This window comes from Microtus oregoni, unplaced genomic scaffold, assembly GCF_018167655.1.
Source record: "Microtus oregoni isolate MIOR12 unplaced genomic scaffold, Mior012 000015F_ref0000493, whole genome shotgun sequence".
Classification (NCBI taxonomy): Eukaryota; Metazoa; Chordata; class Mammalia; order Rodentia; family Cricetidae; genus Microtus; species Microtus oregoni.
Genome location: NW_024543074.1, coordinates 21,035,905 through 21,055,530, shown reverse-complemented (window position 1 = coordinate 21,055,530; position 19,626 = coordinate 21,035,905). Strand labels below are relative to the sequence as shown.

At 53.1% G+C, this 19,626-nt stretch overlaps 1 protein-coding gene across 17 annotated transcripts in view; it reads left to right on the top strand.

The window, feature by feature from the left end:
- Nucleotides 1-19,626, top strand: part of Myo18a (myosin XVIIIA) — a 98,288-nt gene that overhangs the window by 38,054 nt on the left and 40,608 nt on the right. For 5 of the 17 annotated variants that reach the window (XM_041665857.1, XM_041665856.1, XM_041665850.1 and 2 more), the window contains exons 3-13: nt 12,597-12,740; nt 14,356-14,443; nt 14,636-14,742; nt 14,840-15,016; nt 15,312-15,525; nt 15,750-15,892; nt 16,712-16,812; nt 17,489-17,552; nt 17,729-17,873; nt 18,202-18,222; nt 19,361-19,372. In XM_041665857.1, the coding sequence (XP_041521791.1) occupies nt 12,597-12,740; nt 14,356-14,443; nt 14,636-14,742; nt 14,840-15,016; nt 15,312-15,525; nt 15,750-15,892; nt 16,712-16,812; nt 17,489-17,552; nt 17,729-17,873; nt 18,202-18,222; nt 19,361-19,372 (1,216 nt within the window). The remainder of the gene's footprint in view (nt 1-12,596; nt 12,741-14,355; nt 14,444-14,635; nt 14,743-14,839; nt 15,017-15,311; nt 15,526-15,749; nt 15,893-16,711; nt 16,813-17,488; nt 17,553-17,728; nt 17,874-18,201; nt 18,223-19,360; nt 19,373-19,626) is intronic. The other 12 variants (XM_041665862.1, XM_041665860.1, XM_041665855.1 and 9 more) reach the window with 6 other exon arrangements.

Genomic DNA, 19,626 nt, shown 5'->3' with positions numbered 1-19,626 from the left:
CTGCTTTGGGCTGGTATTGTGACCCCCTTCTCCTCTCTTACTCTAGACAGAAAAAGGGGGTTGACAGGGGATGGTCCTTGAAGTCGGCTGGAGTCTTCTTACTATCTTCAGGAAGAACCCAGCATGGCCTCTTCTATTCCCGTACCCAGGATACGTAGAAGGGACACATGTGGCATCTCAGGGATGTCTTGTGTGTGAGCCTCTTTTTATTTTAATTTAAAGAAACCTTTTTATTTTCAGTTTTGTGTGTGTGTGTGTGTGTATGTATGTGTCTGTGTGCACGTGCGCATGCGTGCCCGGCGTGTGTTCAGAGGTCAGAGGACAACTCGTGCAAGTTAGTTCTGTGCCTCCACCATATGAATTCTGTGGACCAAACTCAGATCCTCAGGCTTGGCATCAAGCGTCTCTACCTACTGAGCCATTCTCCCCGCACATGGCTCTCTTTTAGCAGAGATTATTCCAGAGAAGTAAGTTCCTTAAAAAAGCAAGTGAGGAGAGACATAGCTGCCTCCCAGGCCACCCTGCCCTCCCCTCTATTCCCCCAGTCACTAAGGGTAAGGTTTTCAATTGAGTCAGCAGTTGGCAGAGTGTGGGCTGGCCTAGTGCGGAGGTGTAGCAGGAGTCTGAGATGTGCCCATAGCGTTTGCATCTCTCCATGCCCAAGGAATTGCCCTGTCCCAGCTCCCAAACCAGCACCGTTGTGGAGGTGTGTGTGGGCAGAGCAGGGTGGTGCCTGAGAGAGCTCTTCACTCTGTGAGCGGGCTGCTTCCTGCTCTGCTGTGGCCTACTCCCCACCCCCTCCTGATACCCAGGTCACCAGTACCTTGACTGTCACAGATTCAGGGCCATGGGAAATGGTGCTAGCAGATGGCAGAGTGCCCTGCAGAGAAGCCTTGAGTGTCCGCAGGGAGGGGAGGCCTCCAGCAGGCCTGTCTGTCTGTCAGAGGAAGCCCTGGCCCTTCTGCAACTGCAGGAAGCCATCCCAGCGCACCTGCTTCCTCCGGGCTGGTGGACAGCGGCCCAGGGTTCTCTGCTGCTTTCTGTTCCGCCCTGCAGTGGGGGAGGGCTCTGGCTAGAGGCTGACCCTGAGAGCTAGCTCCTCTTCCTTTCTTCCTCTGGCTGACTGACAGTGTGGCCTTCAGGTCCTCCCCTGCAGAGTTCCCCTCCACTAAAGAAGCTCTTTGAAGAGAGTGCTCAGGTCATGAGTGGAGAGCCAGGTCTTCAATGGAAACCACTGCTTCCTACCCAAGCTGTTGCTGCTGATGCATGATGGGGAGGTATGGAGGAAGGCTGGCCACTTTCCCTTAAAGTAAGCCCTAAAGGCTTGGTAAAGGACAGATCTGAGTGTGAGGCCCTGGGAAAGTCACATGATCCTCTGGGGCTTCTTTTGCTTATTTGTAAAACAAAACTCATGTCTGCTTTAAAGGGATGTTGTGAGCATCAAATGGGTCAATGTTTGTTGGGGCAACACAGTGCCTAGCTCTGAAGATGCTCAGTAAAGATGTGCTGTCGGGGCTGGGTGCGTTGCTCAGTGGCAGACTGGTTGTCCAGCCTGTGTGAGGCCTGGGGCTGATTCCCCAGCACCGCAAACAGGAAGTTCCTGCTGCTGTTATTATTTCTTTCCTTTCTCCACCCCTATTGCTTAGTTAGGTGGTGCTAACTTGAGATTGTCCAGGAGAGTCTCCTGAGGGCTGCCTTTTGTGCTTCAGAATGGGATGAAGAGAGAGGAGATGGTTCTGGGCTTTCTTGAGAAGGAAGAACATTGCCAGTGTTGGCACAGGGGGACAGGCTGGGGGACTTATCTTGGCTACTGATGTTTTGGTTCCTTCTAGACACAGTCTCTCTCTGGGAGTTACTTGATGCTCTTGGGGCTTGGATGCCTGGCTTAGACACATAGGCCTTAACATATCTGCCCGGACTGGGCATTCCTGGCCTGAGGGGCTACCCAGTGGATAGGATTATTCTTAGGGTCTTTGAGCTCCCCTTTTATTTCCTTCTTAATTTCTTTCTTTCTTTTTAAAGATTTATTTATTTTTATGTGTGTGTTCTGCCCACACGTATGTCTGTGTAAAGGTGTCAGATCCCCTGGAACTGGAGTCATAGACAGTTGTGAGCTGCCATGTGGGTGCTGGGAATTGTGGTACTATGGGAGAGTGGTAGGTGCTGGCACTGGGGAGAGTAAAATCCAGCCTCGACTCCCTGAATGACAGGCGCCTTTGGGGCTGAGGGTAGAGAGACTCTCAGCAGATTTCTCCCCTTTGAAAACAAATGCCTCTAGCTTTTATCTCTTTTTCTTTTTCTTTTTTTATTGACTATTTAGCCATCCTTACAATAAAAACAAGCAGTAAGTAACAAATGCACAGCAAAATAAACAGCAAGTGCGTCCATTGTGTCTAATTCACGCCATTCCCAAGATTATCATGATCACTATTTGCATGCTATTTATGTTCTGGTTCCTTTTGATTGATGTCATTTTGTGTGGAATTTTCCATATGGTTTCATTGTCCACATCTTTGTCGGTTTAAATGGCAACACAGCCATGTGTTGGGCTGAAGCCATCGTTTTCCTAACTGTCTCTGATTCTAGTCCCGTGGGTTGTTTGCAGTTTGAAGTTGTTTTGTGGAGCGCATCTATGAAAAAATGCTTGCATGAGCTTGTGGGGTCTCTTTGTCTCTTGAAGTCAGCTCGTTGGACATACATTCCTGCAGATGGGCTGGCTGGACCAGAAGATGGTGCATTTTCAGCCAGGCCCTGCCTTTCTCAGCTGGGTCCCAGGCATGGAGTTTGCTCTCTATTCATGGTTGCTACGTTGGGAATTCACCTCTCCTGTTTGTGGCACACCTCTGAGAATCAGCATGGACAAGCCTTATTCTCTGTGGTCTCTATGCGGGAAATAGCTTTGGGTCAAAACCCTGCCCCCACCTTTCTCTAGTATTGTCATGTGACAAACACTTGTGTCTAATGGTGTGAAGGGTAAGAGAGAGTCCTGCCTAGGAGAGAATCCTAGTCAGAGAATGACATAGTTACCAAGACCCCTCCTGGTGGGGACCTCTCAGCAACTCTGCCCCCCATCCCCATAAAGTGGGCTGCTGCCAGGAGAGAGAGGGATGAAGTGCCTATCCTGGGCTGGCTCAGAAGAATGCTCAGCAGTGGTGGTTTCCTTTCCTTTCTTCCAAGGGAAGAGGTCAGAAATGACACAGAGAGAGAGGTAGCCAGGGCCTCAGAAGGCGATGGGGACATACTGGAGTCTCCCTTTTACAAGTTCAGAAACTCGGTTTGCAGGGCCCACGTGGTTGAAGGAGGCAGGAACTGACTCTGCCAGCCGTCCTCTGATCGCACGGGCAGTATGGCGCCATGCGTGTGCACACACTCTCACATACACACATACACAAATAAAGGTAATAAAGTTAAAAGAAACAAGGTGGAGACATGACTGAGAAAGATATTCTGATATCAACCCCTGGCCTCCATTCTTTTCTGTGTGGGTGAGTGCACACACGTGAATAGATGGATGGATGAAGAGAATGATGAGTGGATGGGTAAATGAGGGAGCTGGTGGTAAATACCTCGTATAGGGCCCATCTCGGTGTGGGCATTCCACATTCAGTAATCGGTGTGAGAAATGGCTGAAATTCCTGGAGCAGAAATGTTTCTGAGCAAGAGTCCTTCGCTCTAGGAACCCCTTTCTCCACAGCAAGTCCCTAGTTCTAGGAGAAATACGTTTTTGTATCTGGGGTGACTGTTACAGAGGCAATGCCACCAGCTCTGTTTGCTATTGGGTGAAGATAGCACGCTCCTGGGTCCAAGCCGTGGTAAGGAAAAGAGGAGAGATTTGGATGGTTCTTTCCCAAGGCATGGAAGCCACAATGTCCTTTGGGGATCCCCACCTGCTGTCAGCGTGAGGCTCCCTGGAGCAGCTGGAGCAGAGGGAGGAGCCAGATGTCTTTCTGGGTCAGATGGGACCTCCCTAAACAATAGGAAAACTTGGACGTGAGTTCAAAGAGCAAATGAGTTAATTAAATAAATTTAAATGGCAGCATATTAGGGGGACAGTAAGACAGAAGTCACCAGAACCAGTTAAAAATGGTGGAGAGGGCTGAGCGGTGGTGGTGCACACCTTTAGTCCTAGCCTCGGAGAGAAGAGGCGGGCAGATCTGTGAGTTCCAGGCTAGCCTGATCTATATAGTGAGTTTCAGGACAGCCCTGGCTACACAGAGAAACCCTCTCTTAAAAAACAAAACAAAAAATTTAAGGACTAGGGCATAGCTCCTAGGTGGAGCCCTTGCTTAGTACGTGTGAGGCCCTAGCTTTCATCCTTAGCATTTCCAAACAAAACCAATTTCTAACTATTTATTCATCACAGTCAATTATAGGAACACGCAAGATGTCTATTTCCATTGACTCGAAGTGATTCTTTGGTGACACATCTCCTGGGCAAGGGCACACTCTGGCGTCGAGGGTCAGGAGGACCAGCAAATGGGAGAGTTTTGCCACCCTATACACCTCGTTCCTGGAAGGTTTCTGCCTCCTGGAGAATCAAGGGCTTGGGTGGCTCTCCACCCGCCAACCCCTACAGTGCTGGATCTGGAAATGACTTTATCCGCTGTCTAGACCAGTCTGGCCCCTGCTTCTCCAGCAGGCCCAGCGAGGTGAAGCAGCTTTATCTGAGGATGCATAGCTCCCCAGTCTAGACGTTCTCTGCCCTGTACCCCGTCTAGACGTTCTCGCTCTGTACCCACCTTGCTTTTCTTTTTTTCTAGCAATTCATTCCTCACGTTGAAGCGTGTGACCTGGGTTTGTGATCTCCCTTCCTTCCATCTTCCTTTTCTCTTGTCACCTACAGCATTTGTCCCAGCGGGTCCTGACCCTTAGGAAGACTCGGAGTCCCTGAGAGACCCTGCCCCTATTTCTTCTCTGACTCAGGGTGCAGGCTGCCTTCAGCACTATGGCCTTTTCATCGCGATTTGCCTTTTGGGAGCAAAAGGGAAGTTGAATTTCAAAATCTTGGTTCTCTAATGTGCTTGGCATGGTGAAGCTAGCAATGGATTGGAGCATGTGTGTGCATTTGGAGGCACAGCGGCTTTTGGGAACCCTTTTCTGTCTGGATGAGCCCCTGTGCTGAGTCACTTTCCTCCCTGAGCTCCACCTCTGTAAGCTGAGCTGCCTTTTGTGCCACCGCTCCACACCCTACTACAGCCTGTGGCTCAGACTCAGCCCTGGGACTGTGGGGTTCTGGGAAAGGCTCGGCCTTGATGCCTTGGGAACTCAGATTCCCTGAGTCTGGGGGCTGAGGTGGGCAGAAGAAGAAAGGAGCTGAGAGTGGGGGCACCAGGCCAATTGGCATCTGGGTCCAGAGAGTAATTCAAGCTGTGGCAGCCTTGGGCATGCCTTTGTGCATATGCACAGTCCCTGGCTGGACAATAACCTACAGCAGCCAGAACCTTGGGGGAGGGGGGGCGTGAGTCAGCCTGAGGCTAAATCTAGAGCTGAGCTCAGACCTGAGCCCAGTGTCCCAGACACTTTGGTGGGCAACCAAGGTTCCCAATCCCTCCCCTTGGATAACCGTTTGGGACCCCAAACACAAGCTACTGGAGAAAGGACAGGTTTGGAGCTGGTGAGGGTTTCAGAGTGAACTTAGAATCTGGGTCATATCTGAAACCAAGCTAACAGCTCTGTGCGCACTAATGGAAGTGTCTGTGTGGTTTGGGAATACTTGCTATCCTCTAACCTGTGTGCCTGGGGGCTAATGCATGGTGTGATTTCTGTGGGGAGGGGTGAGGAGGGCAACAGGTGCAGACCTAGCCACCCTGCAAATATCCTCTTTACCCAGCCCTTCCCTTCCCCTTCTCTGCACACACCCCAGTTTCTGAAGCAGAAAGGTTTTCGCCAGCCTCCCACCGTCCATGTCAGGGAGAGCTAACTGAACTCTGGACCCATTGAATATGCTTCATGGACAAGACGCAGCTTCAGTACCGCAGTGACCATCATGCTGGACAGTGTCCAGGCACTGCTAATTGGAGCTCAAAATTGACCATGGACCCTGGTTGAAAATGGACAGCCTCACTTTGCTATTGGATAATTGATTCTGGATGTTGCTAAGGTCGCCTGTCTCCCCTACTGTGCAGGGAAAGCAAGGCAGGCTGGGGGTGCTGTGGGCTTAGGGACAGAGCTGCCTGGGGAAAGAAGGACCACTAAATTTCCTGGGCCTGCCTGGGCGTTAGGAGGGAGAGATGCTGAGAGGATCTAGAAGGGCAGGCTCTTCTGACAGTGGGGCCTGCACCTTGGAGTCCATTCTCAGCCAGTCTCTGAACAGGAGGAACCTTCAAAGCATCTACATAGCGACATCCTCAGTCTTTCCCCAGGCAGCTCTGCTGTTTCCTCTGACTGCACCTCCTGTCTGACTCAGGCTACCCGCTCCTGCTGTAGCACAAACCCTGACCCTAGGCAGGCATATCTCTTTCCTCCATACCTCACCTGATCTTGGGGTTCCTTCCTCCATCTGCATGGCTGGCAATTTTGTGACCCCAAGCCATGATATGGACTTCTGACAGCCCCAGTGGGCTGGCCACTGAGCCCCCAGCATCCTTAGCTTTTACTTCCATGAAGACTCTTAGTTCTTAAAACACTGTCTCTGTGCGGTTTCAGTCATAAGTAAAAGCTATGCCTTCCTCAGACCCCCCAGCCCCGGCACTGCTCTGCTTCTCAGGGAGAGAAAGACCCCTCCATCTTTTCATCCTAGACTTGAGTAGCAGGTCTCCCAACTTGGACCTGCCAGTGACTTCTCTGTCTGCTCCCTTAGGTTAAGGAGGAGGACAAATCTCTGGCAAAACCTGGCCCTCCTGGCAAAGAGGAAGGGGCCGTAAGTGCTTCCCTGAGATGTGTATGTGTGTGCATGTGTGTGCACGTATACATGAGTATGGGTATGTGTGCACATGTCTCTGATGGGTTGGCTTCATCCCTTCCAGTGTTGCTGGTGTGGGTAGAGGGAATTATCAGTAATGGGGTGCAAAGTGCACTGTGTGTGTTGTGTGACTCTACTCCGGGTGTATGGAGTGGAGGGTAAGCCACAGTGCTTCGGGGCCCACCCTCTGGGCAGTCAGGGTTAGGTGGGTAAACTCTCAGGTCAGTGAGCACTGACAAAATGAGAGCTCAGCTGTTGGGACTCTCAACCTGCACGGGGTGGCCCGAGACAAGGGCATGGAGGGATTCTCTGCAGCTGCCACTGCCGCTGCCGCTTCCACTCCACCCCACCCCTCAGCTCTCTCGAGCACATCCCGGAGGCTGCCCACAGCTGCCCAATGTCTCCATCCCCCTACCACCTTGAGACAGAGGCCTTGAAGAAAGCTGGACCCGTACAGGGTGAGGGGAACACATCTTCTGAGCAGTAGTCCAGATTTGTCCAAGAGAGGATGCAGTCGTTGCCAGGGTGGGCAAACTGGGGCACGAATGCTTCCTCGCCCCAAATGATAGCTGTTCTGGCTGCCCCACTTCCTGGGATGATTTGATTAGCCAGGCGTGTGGCTTCCTTTGGCCCTGTAAACTGTCCTGGAGGGCCAAGGCTAACCTGTGGTTTGAGATATGTGAGGAAGGTTCTTTTCTTTTTCAAAAATAGCATGTAAAGTACTTAGGGGAGCGTCTAGCAGGCAAAATACTATGTGTGTGTTAGCAATTACGGTCATGACGTCATCTTCACTGAGGGGAGAGGAGGGAAGCCAAGAGTCAGAAGGGAGAAAAGACCTGGCAGTTGGTGCCATGGCTAGCTCCACAGTACCCTGACATGCCCCTGAATACTCTTGGCCTACAAAGCTTTAGAAGAGCCACAGTCCAGCCCCCCTTCTTCACCGCTGCAGCAGAACCTCCCTAGAGCAGAGGCCTGAGCTAAGGCCTCTGACTCAGCTGTGCTAGCTGGTGAGATGCCCTCGGCATGTGGGCGGCATGTGGTCGGTCTGTCATCTGTGAGCCTGTAGCCAGGCATGGCAGCTAGATCGTCACAGTGGTGTGATCTAAAATCATAGCCGCTGGGAGACTGAGACCTGAGCTCCGGCTTGGTGAGTAGCACGTCACTGGTTGGCCCTGAAGTGACCTGAATCCTCCCCCAGGCAGTGTGGCTAGCTTTGCAAGAAACTCTGCCCTGCCATTAGCCATCATGGCCTTCCCAGTGGCCACCTCAGCCAGTTCCTGGCAGAGTGTCAGGGAGGGGGTGGAAACCCCACATGGAGAGTGCCAACGTATACCAGGCAACTCCTGGGTGCCCAGAGTCTGGGTAGCGCCCAGCTACTCAGCTACCTAGCAGAGCCAGGACCCTGCTCTCCAGGGAGTACAGCTGTGGCTACTGGGGTACTTAACCCTTTGTGGGCCGGAGTTGCCTCCCCTTCCCCCCATCATTTCCACATATGCCCTCTGGGAAGTAGGACTAAACCCGTGGGAAGTTTGCAGGAGGGAACAACACCAGCACTGGGGTCTCTGCAGCGGGTAAAGGTGACCGTGACTGTGGCCACGGAGCAGAGGACCTGGGTTGAGGGAGAAGCTTGGCTCGAGAGGAGTATCTTGTCAGTTTCTTTCCTCAGGCTGGTCAGGCTGTGTTCTGACTGTCTAGAGAACTGAGTGATGAAGAAATAGGGATGCCAGGAAACTGGTGGAGACAGGCCTGAGACTTTGACCTCCTCACCTTCCAGCCCTGCTGAGTGTCAGCTGTGACCCTGACATAAAGACTTAATTCTAGGGTGCTGCTGGGCTCTGGGGCCCTTTGTGTTGGTGTTTCCAGTTCCCTCCACACCTTCTGGGGGTGGGCAGTGGGATGATTTTCGATGTACTCGTTCTGTCTGCATGTCTAGACTCTAGAAGGTGGAGAGATGGGGGAGGGGAGCTTTTGGATCTGTGTGTTGTTCCGTGCATGAATGGAAGCTCTGTCTTGGGGCCTGAGGCTGCACCCCTTGTGTCCTGTATGCATGAGCTGGGTAGGGATGCGGGTTGCTATTCATGTCTACTTGTGTTTATGTGACTCTAGCTAGAGAACAGCACTAAGGACAGCAGTGGTCCACCTAGAAGTCCCCAGCCTGCCACCAGCCCGCCACCCTCAGAGACTTCCCAGAGAGCAAAGAGCCCGGAAGCCACGCTCACTATGAATGGCCTGGGGGCTGCCTCAGCCGAAGGCCCAAATGAAGAGGCCCAAGGTCTGTCCCGGAACCGGGTGGCCAATGCGGTGAGGAAGGTGGTGGGCAAGGTGCTGCCTGGTGAGGAGCCTGGCAATGCCAAGGAGCCTCCAGGCCGAGGAGCCAAGTCCCCTGAGCACCCACCACGAGGCAAGAAGGGAGAAAAGGCAGCCTCTAGCCCCAAGCCCCCGCCACCACCGCCTCCTCCTCCTGCTCCACCAAAGCCTGAAACAAAGAAGGAGGCTGTCAAGGACGAGCTGTCCGTCGGCCTGCGCAGTCTGATGTCTCGGGGCCGAGGCAAGGACCATAAGTCCCGCAGCAAGCAGCCTCCTGGGAGAGGAGAGAAGGCCCCCAGCCAGGAGCCAGGCTCCTCTGGAAAGCCAGGCTCCCCAGATGTGGTGGATGCTCCAAAGAAAGCAGGATCCCCAGCCAAGCCTGAAACCCCAAATAAGCAGTCCTCCCCAGCCCTAGCACAAGGGCTGTCTGACCTAAATTCTGCTGACCTGAAGTCGAACCACTCTGGAGAGCAGCAGGCCAACTTGCCAGACTCCGGTGTGCGGCAGGAGGTACCCGAGTGTGCCACTAACCTCCCATGTCCCTCACCACCCTTGCTTGAAGGCTAAGCATCCTCATGGTGGCTTCCTCCAGCTTGAAGGAGCCTCATGTGATCCAGGCCGGCCCAGGGTTGTGTGCTGACCCAAGGGTTGCATGATTTTCATTAACCCTGTGCTAGAATGGGCTCTGGCCTGGGCTCTGGCCTGGTGCTGACGAGAACCACTAACCAGCATGCTGCAGGCCTCCCCGTGAGACTGGAGACCTGGTCTCTAACTATACAAGGCCAGCTTGAGGTACCACATCTAAAGCTAAAGATGAGAACTTGGGCAGATGAGTGCAGGGTGGAAGCAGTGTTCTTAAGTCAGGTGGCCCAGGCTCACACCCGCAGCCACACTCGTGGGAGACTTCAGCCAGGTCCACCGCTAGGAGCCTCTCTGTCAAGTGGGGAGTTATAATGTGGGCCCTTAGTCCTTCTGTGAAGCCTTAAGTACTGGGAATTAGTTACTTTTATATTTTGGAATGTCTTATGGTATACATATTTTCCAAAGCAAACCCATGAGTATTCTTGCGGTAGGAGGATAAAAGATCAACAGGTTTTGCCACCAAAATAATTAAGAGAAAAACCTTTTGTTTGTTGGCCTCTTTGGATTTTTGAATTACAAACAAGTGTGATACTTGCTTTGGAGGGTGGCTGTCTGATTAAATATGTTATAGGTTATATGCCAGACCTGCTCCCTGGCACCAGGTTACCCACAAATGGTAGGGCTGACGGTGAGACTGAGACTGATGATGCTTCTTAATGCCATCACTGCCTTCTTCAGATCTGGCCACGGGACTCTTGGGAAGCCCCGTGCCTAGGTGGCAGGTAGGCAGGGTGAACCCCTTTGTGTCTGCACTACCCCATCGTCTCCAGCCTTAGCTGGGCTTGCACTAGACACCGTTCTTTTCAAGCTCCTTGGCCTTGCGGGTCCTGCTGAGGTCTTACGGGACATGTTGAGAGAAAGACATGAGCTTTCTCGGGTTTCTAGTAGCTCGAAGGAGAGGGATGAAGTTGATGCCAGGGCACAGCCTCGGGGACCTTGAGGCACTCACTGACTGTTTCCCCTGGGAGCCATCTTTCCTGGAAGTGGCCTTGCCCCCTTTCCTTCTGGGTATTGCCAAATGTAGAGGAAAGCCAAGCTGCCACACCTCCCCATCCTCCTGGCCTGCTCTATTGGGGCAGAGTGTTCCTGGCCCCTAGGAAACAGTTGGCAGGGACTTTCTGCTCTGATGGTTGGGGTAGGAGCTGAACTCCAGTCTCTCAGGGAACCTCTAAGTAGCCAAGGACTGTCATGTGCCTGTCTGGGGCTGTCGCCTGCTCCCTCTGGCTCTCTACATCTTCTGTATGCATGAGGGTGGAGTTGGAAGCTGAGGCTATCCTGGCCTGGAGTTCATCTCTTGCACATCCTGGGACAAGAGTGAATAGGGGGGAGGGGTAACAGGGCCATTTAGAGCTCACAGTGGTTAGGGAAGTAGAAAGAAGTAACCCCAGCCTTCACAGGCATTTGCCTCTTCCTTTTCTGTTTCATAGAGTTTTAAAACACAAGTTAGCATTTGGCTTGTCTCCCGGACGCTGCTCCACTTCTGCATTGGGTCTCAGTGGCTCCGCGGGCTGAGAGCTTGGTGTGTGGTGCCTCCTGCTGTCTCCTGAGCCAGAACTAATAGTGGTTTAACCTTTAGACAGGAGCTGACCATGAGGTCCGGCTGAGTCCCGCAGAGGAGGCACACCAGCGACTTGAGAGGATCTTCACAGCTTCTGTAATGCCACCTCTCTTGTGTGGGGGTTCCTAGTCCCTGGACTGTGTGTGTGTGTGTGTGTGTGTGTGTGTGTGTGAAGGGAGACACAAAGAGAGAGAGAGGATAGAGGGGAACTCTGTGGCTGTCCACAAACCCTCACGATGGCTCTGGAAAGCTGAGCTCTGTGGAGTATTAATACTCCAGACAGCCCAGGGCCATGACCACGGAGGGGCCCTTCATAGCTGGAGATCTAGTCCCCTTCTCTAGCCCTGGTCTCCTGCCTTGAGGATGCTCATCGGTATTAGGGCCTGGTGTGTGGCAAGGCAGGAGTCAGTATTTCCCATTTTGGTGTCCAGTGTCTAGACCCATGTGGAGATATTAACCCTTCTCATTTCTAACTGGCAACATTCAAAGCTCACCTGGCTCCCATTTCTTCCAGAAAGGCTGTTGAGGGTTTTAAGTAACTAGGCTGTAATGTAGAGGTGAAGGCTGGCTCAGGGACTGGGCAGTTGACAGGCAGCCCTATGGTTGGAGCTGGTGGAATGATGCCTCTGTTTGCCACGGGGCATGAAGAAGGCATCTTAGATTTTGGCTGTAGGTGCCCTTGTGCTAGCCCTTAGCATGGGGAGTGGTACTCGCTGGGCATGTGTTTAGAGAGGAGGAACCGCATTCTCTTGGTGTTCGATAGCCGCAGGGAGGCTGATGTCCTGGGATAAAAGCAGGAGGATTCCAGGGGGCCCAGGCTTTGGGTGTTGTGAGGTGGCCTGGTCTGCCAGGAGCATGGAAGAGGGAGATTAACTCCGGATGGACTGCACAGCCAGTCCAGGAGAGACTAGCTAGAGGCTGAGTGACAGATACCACAAGGAGTGACCCCCCAAAAGCCTTGTCTCTGAAAGGTCTGATGATAACAAAAACCCCCAACCACCACCTCTGGTCTGGCTTCTCTGCAATGGCCAGCACCCTAATCCCAGGCAAGAGCTCTTGACCTCCATGCTGTATCTTGAACAGGGTGCTGGCTCACTGGTCCAGGGGTGTCTCTCGGATGGGGACCTGCAGTGGTCTCTACCTGTCTTCACCTTTCTCTCTCTTTCTCTCTTTGCTTGCTGCTGGTAGCTGGACCCTGAGGCCGCCTCTCCTGCCCACAGCCAGGTAGGGTGCTCCTGCCCCACCCAGGAGCCCTCTGCTTTCTCCGGTGACAACCCACCACCCCCACCTTACACCTGGGCTGGCGTCTGTGCTCGGGCCTCCTGCTGGAGTGTAAGGCCTCTTTCCCTCCAGGTTCCCACTCTGTAGTAGGGGACCCAGGGGAGCTGAGATGGTGCAGCTGTGGCCGTTGGGGAGCATCATGGCCCCAGCTTTGCCACGTGTGATTCTCAGCCACTGAAGCCCAGATCGCTCTGGGTAGAAAAAAAACCCAAAAGACCCTCAGCCCCTGCCTGAAGATGAGATAGCTGGTCTCTGTCTCCACCTCATGGTCATTGTGAGAAACATGTTCTCAGATGATCCCTAAAGAGGCTAGTGACAGGCCGTGACCCTTTGATGTCACTCTAACACTTAGCCATAGAACATGTCACTGGAGACAAAAGTTTTAGCTGGTTCATGTAATCTGTAAAAAGCAAGACCCTGGCGATTTTTTTTTTTGAGACAGAGAGTCTCTCTATGTATTCCTGGCTGTTCTAGAGCTACCTATGTCGACCAAGCTGGCCTTGAACTCAGAGATCGGCCTGCCTCTGCCTCCTGAGTACTGGGATCAAGGGCATGTGCCAATACTACCAAATCAGTCCTTCAAATATTAAAAGATAAAAACCAAGTATTTAAAAATTTTTTCACTTTGACAGATGAAAACATTGACCACTTTGTTATGATTAGCCTATTGATCTCTCACCCTTTCAAATCTAAAAATGAATACTCTGCTTATATGTTCTTGCCATTTTCTGAGCCCTCACCCAGGGTTCAGTATCACAGAGCAGTGTCTCTGCCTCAGTTCTGGGTCTCATGAGAAAGGGACACACCTAGGGTAAGAATCTGGAGCGGGGGTTGCCGTCTGGGGAGAGTTGCAGCCAGTGCAAGCCTGAGAACTGGTCTTCTGGGGGTGGCCAGCCTCCCTCAAGATGTCATCACATTGCTGACATTTTCCCACATGCTGCCATGGGGCATAATAACCATGGTAGCTAGGTCTCTCGTCCCGGTTCCTCTGGTGCCACAGCTTCCAAGCTCAAGTGTTCTTATTTGAGGGTATCAGATCTGCTAGCCCCACACTGACAATGCTTAGAACCGGGGACCTCGGGGGTGTCCAAGCCCTTTCACACCCTTCCTATGCTCCCTGTGTTTGACAAGTCAGCACTGTCCAAGTAGAGGAGAAGGGCAATATCGCCTTGCCCACATAGAGCATCTTCAGGCTAGAGCCCAGGGCTTCTTGTCATTCCACAAGACAGAATCCTAGGATGCAGAAAATGGCTCTTCCCAGCCTAGGGGAAGAGGCCTTTCTTTTGGTTCGAAAGAACCCATGACTGTGGCCCCAGAGTTCGGGGCAGGAGTCAGGGTGCAGATCTCACAGTCTCCCAGGGAGGAGATAGAGCAGCTGGAGGTGGAGCCTGGTGACTTACTTTCCTGGAACCAGTTCTCTTGGCCACAGTGCTCCTGTGTCCCTGGGCCTTCAAAGTTGGTATAAATCCCAATCTCACTGTCTGTCCTCCACATCCCTGGCTTTCTTCCCTCCTTTCCTGATCTCTCTCCCCTCTCCCCCTTGTCCTGTGTCTCCCACCAACTTTCCCACTTGCCCATAGCTCCTCCCTTGTCTCTTTATTCCCACTGTCCTTGTCTCTCTACATTTCAATACAATGTCTGTGTATTCCTCCCTTCCCTCTGACAGGCCAAGACGGAAGAGCAGATTGCAGCCGAAGAGGCCTGGTATGAGACGGAGAAGGTGTGGCTGGTCCATAGGGATGGCTTCTCCTTGGGTGAGTCTCTGCCAGTTGGGATGGATGCAGGGCTTGGCTTAGGGCTGGCATGGAAAATGCCTCTACCTCTGGTAAGGGCTGGAGTGAGCAAGGAGGGTCTGGTGAACCAGCAGGGAAGAAGGCAGGACCAAGAAGGCCTAAGGAGAATAGTCGAATTTCCCAGGCCCAAGTCCAACTATCCCTGCTCTGCAGCCAGCCAGCTCAAGTCGGAGGAGCTCAGCCTACCTGAGGGGAAGGTGCGCGTGAAGCTGGACCACGATGGAGCCATCCTGGATGTGGATGAAGACGACATAGAGAAGGTTGGAAGGAAGCTGCTGGCAAGGGAGGACACAGACAGGGCAAGCCCATCCCCTGTGATGGAGATGGGATCTGCATCTTCCCTGTCTTTCTTCCCAGGCTAATGCTCCCTCGTGTGACCGCCTAGAAGATCTAGCCTCACTGGTGTATCTCAACGAGTCTAGCGTCCTGCACACACTGCGCCAGCGCTATGGGGCTAGCCTGCTACACACCTACGCTGGCCCTAGCTTGCTTGTCCTCAGCCCCCGAGGTGCCCCTGCTGTGTATTCAGAGAAGGTGTGCCTTCCTAGGGACCCACCCACCTGCATCCCACTTTTTCTGGTTTTCTCTCTTCCAGTGTCCACTGGGTTCCCACCCACTCTCATAGTTGACCTTGGGAAGAGGGTAGGGACAGAAGGCTATCCTGCCATCTTTAATAGAGTTGGCGGGTGTCTGCATTTCCATGCATGACCTTGCCTTAAATACCTGGGCATCTGTGGAGTGGTGGCACAGCAATGTGCAAATCCTAGAGGTGAGATGAGGTGGGCCCAGCTCTAAAAGCCCCCCTCACTCTGTGCCTGTCCTGCTGAAGGTGATGCACATGTTCAAGGGGTGTCGGCGGGAGGACATGGCACCCCATATCTACGCTGTGGCCCAAACTGCATATCGGGCAATGCTGATGAGCCGCCAGGACCAGTCCATTGTCCTTCTGGGTAGCAGTGGCAGTGGCAAGACTACCAGCTTTCAGCATCTGGTGCAGTATCTAGCCACCATTGCTGGCACCAGCGGGAGCAAGGTGTTTTCTGGTAAGGCAGGGCAACAGGGAAAACAGATGTGTGGGGGAGGGGCGTGGGGAAAGGAGGGTGACTCTCCTCAATGCTGCCTCTTTTAGCCTTGGCTCCTAACCCCTGAACTCACATATCCCAATCCCCGGGCAGTTGTTGTCCGGGGCATCCTGGAGCTGCCCTGTTTTTTTTGTGGGGAAGCTGCCCCTGGTTGTTCTGATGTCCCCTGGGCCTGTGCTTTGCAGTGGAGAAGTGGCAGGCCCTGTACACCATCCTGGAAGCCTTCGGGAACAGCCCTACCATCATGAATGGCAGTGCCACCCGCTTCTCCCAGATTCTCTCCCTGGACTTTGACCAAGCTGGCCAGGTGGCCTCAGCATCCATTCAGGTAAGGGGCATTGCCCAGGCCTAGGAAGCAAAGACGGACCCCTGGTTTCATGCCCTAGGAGTCAGGCTCCCCAGTGCCTCATTAACTGGACTCCACTCTGGCGAAATGGAGGCTTGTGACAGCAGAGGCAGGGCTGGTCTCCATTCTGCCCTCATTCTGCCCTCCAGACCTCTTGCCCTTCTCCTCCGCCCACACCCTACTGCTGGAATCCCCATCCCTCTCTGCCGACTTTCCAAGACCCAGGGACTTAGGACTTCTCTCAGGCTAGTGCTATACACTTGGCAATAAAGAAAGGCCCAGGTGCACCAATCTATTGCTTTGTTGAATAAAATTTCTTTAAAAAAATTATTCACTTATTGGTGTATATGTGTGTATATGCACATACACCCGCATGCTGTGCCACATATAAGGAGGTCAGAGGGCAACTTTCTGGAGTCAGTTGTTTTTTTCCGCCATGTGGGTCCTAGGGATTGAATCCAGGTTGTTAGACTTGGTGGCAAACAGTTTTGTCTGCTAAGCCATCTTGCTTTCCCCTAAATGAAATTTTTTGCCTTAAGCATCTATCGCCCAAGGAAGGCTGGTTCCTGGGTGCTGGCCATAGTAGTGCACACCCTACACCATTCCGGGAGCTGGGGACCTTCTTCTTTTCCGGGCTCTGGTTTCTACCTTTTTCTGATCTTGGAGTGAGGTGGTAGGTGGTTGAGCACCTAGGAAGAGGATGCTCTGATGTTTCTGTGGGCGTGGAGGACCAGGGCCTGGTTCCTCCTGCTGAGGGGTAGGAGGGCTGGGACCATTTTCCTCCTCTTCGCTGTGCCACAGACGATGCTCCTGGAGAAGCTGCGTGTGGCCCGACGCCCGGCCAGCGAGGCCACTTTCAACGTCTTCTACTACTTGCTGGCCTGTGGTGATAGCACGCTCAGGTGAGATGGGAAGGTGTGCTCCAATGGGACTCTGGACTCCAGCTCACTGGCCCACTGTGCCCTGTGCACATTGCCAGCTGTGTGCTGGCTCCGAGCTGGGCCCTCGGGATGGTGAGATGATAGAGACTCGAGCCTTGCCATTTAGGACTCACTTGGCCCTAAATCTTGGGATCATGCTGGATCATCAATGTTCAGTGATCTCTGGTCTGGGGAAGAAATTTACCTGGACGAAGGTGGCATGGCTCCCTGCAGTTTCGCAGCTGCTGTAATCTGAACTGGTCTGGAAGCCAAGCCTCCTCCCGTACCCTCCAGCTGGCCCTTGGCTCCCTGTCGGATGCCCTACCATGTTCTTCCCTATATGCCTTCAGACTGGCTCCCTGCTTAAGGGCAAGCAGGTGGCTCCAGGCACCCTCTGGCTCCTTTCACAGCAGAGGCATGGGCCGGCCTGGCTAGATGTGCCTTCAGGCAGACTCCCCGCCCCTTTCCAGGGTTCTGACTGCACCCTTTCTCCTAGGGAGGCTGGTGTCTGCTGAGGTATCCAGTCCAGTTAGGAAAGGTGGCAGATCTGGCTGGGTGACTGGGGTGATGGAGGCTGTGGTTAGTTGTCGCCCCTGAGAGGGACAAGGCGTTGGCCTGGGGATCAAGCCTCATGCTGATGCCTCATTTGTACCCCTAGGACAGAGCTTCACCTGAACCACTTGGCCGAGAACAATGTGTTTGGAATTGTGCCACTGGCCAAGGTGAGAGCTGGGCTGTGGGGACCAAGTCGGTGGCTCTGGGCTAGAAGTTTCCATTGGCAGGTGGTTCCCCATGGTGGTTCCAGAATGGCCCTGCAATCCCAGAGGGTCCAGCGGTATGGGGGATGCTGGAAGGGAAGCATCAGAGGTTCAGAGGCAGCATCCCTGTCTTCCCTCAGCCCGAGGAGAAGCAGAAAGCTGCTCAGCAGTTCAGTAAGCTACAGGCGGCCATGAAGGTGCTAGCCATCTCTCCCGAGGAACAGAAGGCCTGTTGGCTCATACTGGCTTCCATCTACCACCTGGGGGCGGCTGGAGCTACCAAAGGTAACAGACAGCCTGTCCTGTTATCCAGAATGCCTCTGAGGTCCCTGCCCATGTGTGTGGTTCGTTTTTTTGTCCCGCACACTTAGCTGTTACCAGACAACCTTCTGCCCCGTGCACACTTGGGCTTGTACCCTGTCTCAGTTCTCCACATCGGAGCTGAAGGCTAGAGGAAAATCTCTGCCCATGATTGCCTGAGCTTGGCCTTAGCTGTCAAGACAGACCACAGTGAGCAGCGGGGTGGGCAGCTAGGGTGTGGTGTTGAGGGATGGAAGGTCCTGCCTCAGAGCAGTGCCTGGAGTGACTGTCCTTCTCATTCCCTCCCTGATAGAGCCCCTTGAGGAGCAAACTGGTAACTGACTTTGGTGGACCTCCGGGTGTAGGGACCTGCTTGACCGTCTTGGTGCTTCCCTGGGCTTCTGGGCACTGGGCTCATTCTCATGGGGGGACTGGTCTAAAGAGAAGCCCTGTGTTGAGGGTAGAAGAAGAGCCTGCTAGCTATGGAACTGAGCCCCCAGAATATCAGTTTTTCCTTCCCATTTTACATCTGGAACCTGGGGCTTCCTGAGACCAGTTTCCCCATCTTCCAATTCACTGGTTTGGTAGTTGCTGCTCTTTCTCCTGCATGTCAAGGTGGAGGTCACTAGGGGGCAGCAGGCACCCGGTGATGGATGGACTTTAGCTTTTGCACTCGGGATCCATGCTTGTACAATCTGACTTGGAAGAACCGTTCTCTTCCTCGGATACTGTGCTGAAGGGCCACGATGGTAGCGGCTCTTTACCCCCTTTTTCTCCAGCTGTGGGAAAGGGGGTGCTGGCTCTGCACGACACTTCTGGCTTTTGCTGTCTTCTTGGAGATGTGAGAAAGAGAGTGCTGCTTAGCAGGCATTGGCACGCATTGGTGGCTGTGGGCGCATGCAGGAACAAGTGTCAGGGTGTCTGGTTTATGATACCGGTAGATGACACCTCATCGAGAAGCACCAACGCTGGGTTAAGTCTCCAGGGCAAGAGAGAGCAAAGGCGTGTGATTGTGTCTTGAGAGAAGTTCTCGTGTTCTGAGGAATCAGACCCCAGTTTCCTCTGCTTCTCAGTTGTGACTGCAGGTGGAATATGCTGAGTGTTGACTAGCCTCGTTCTCGCCTAAGTTTCCAGTGTTTCCCGGTGTGTGTGTGTATGTGTGCGCGCGCGGGTTGCGCGGTGTATGCACAAGTGTGCATGCATGTCGTGTGCGTGTGTGTCCACATGTACTGTAGGAAATCTTTTGTATGTCTTTTTCTCTGTCAGTGTGAGGACATCCACAAACACATTCCTCTGAGACTGTGTACTTTTGTATCTCAAGGCCAAATGCGATCGTGCTTTCTTGCCTGCTCATCTTCATAAACCCCTACCTCCCACAGTCTCTTCCTGAGGGCCTGGCAGGCTCAGTTGATGACTGTTTGCTAACACACTGTTTTTCTTTGCATGCTGCATGCTGGTCCTTTGCCTTACAGAAGCTGCTGAAGGTAAAAACCTTGTTTCTTGTTAGCTTTCCCTAATTGCTGTGATTAGGCACATGTTGGCTCAGGCGCATATGTCTGTGTGGGCTGTTCCCTTTTCCCTGCGGCTCAGTTGCCTCCCCACTATTGAGCCATTAAGGTGTCTGTGGTCTCCCTTAGGGCAAGGGGGGGCGTGTCTTAATGTATCTGGGGAAGGGACAGGTGCTGTTGCTCTTTCTTGCTTCTAAAACCCTACAGGCACACATGGCTCTAGTGCTCCT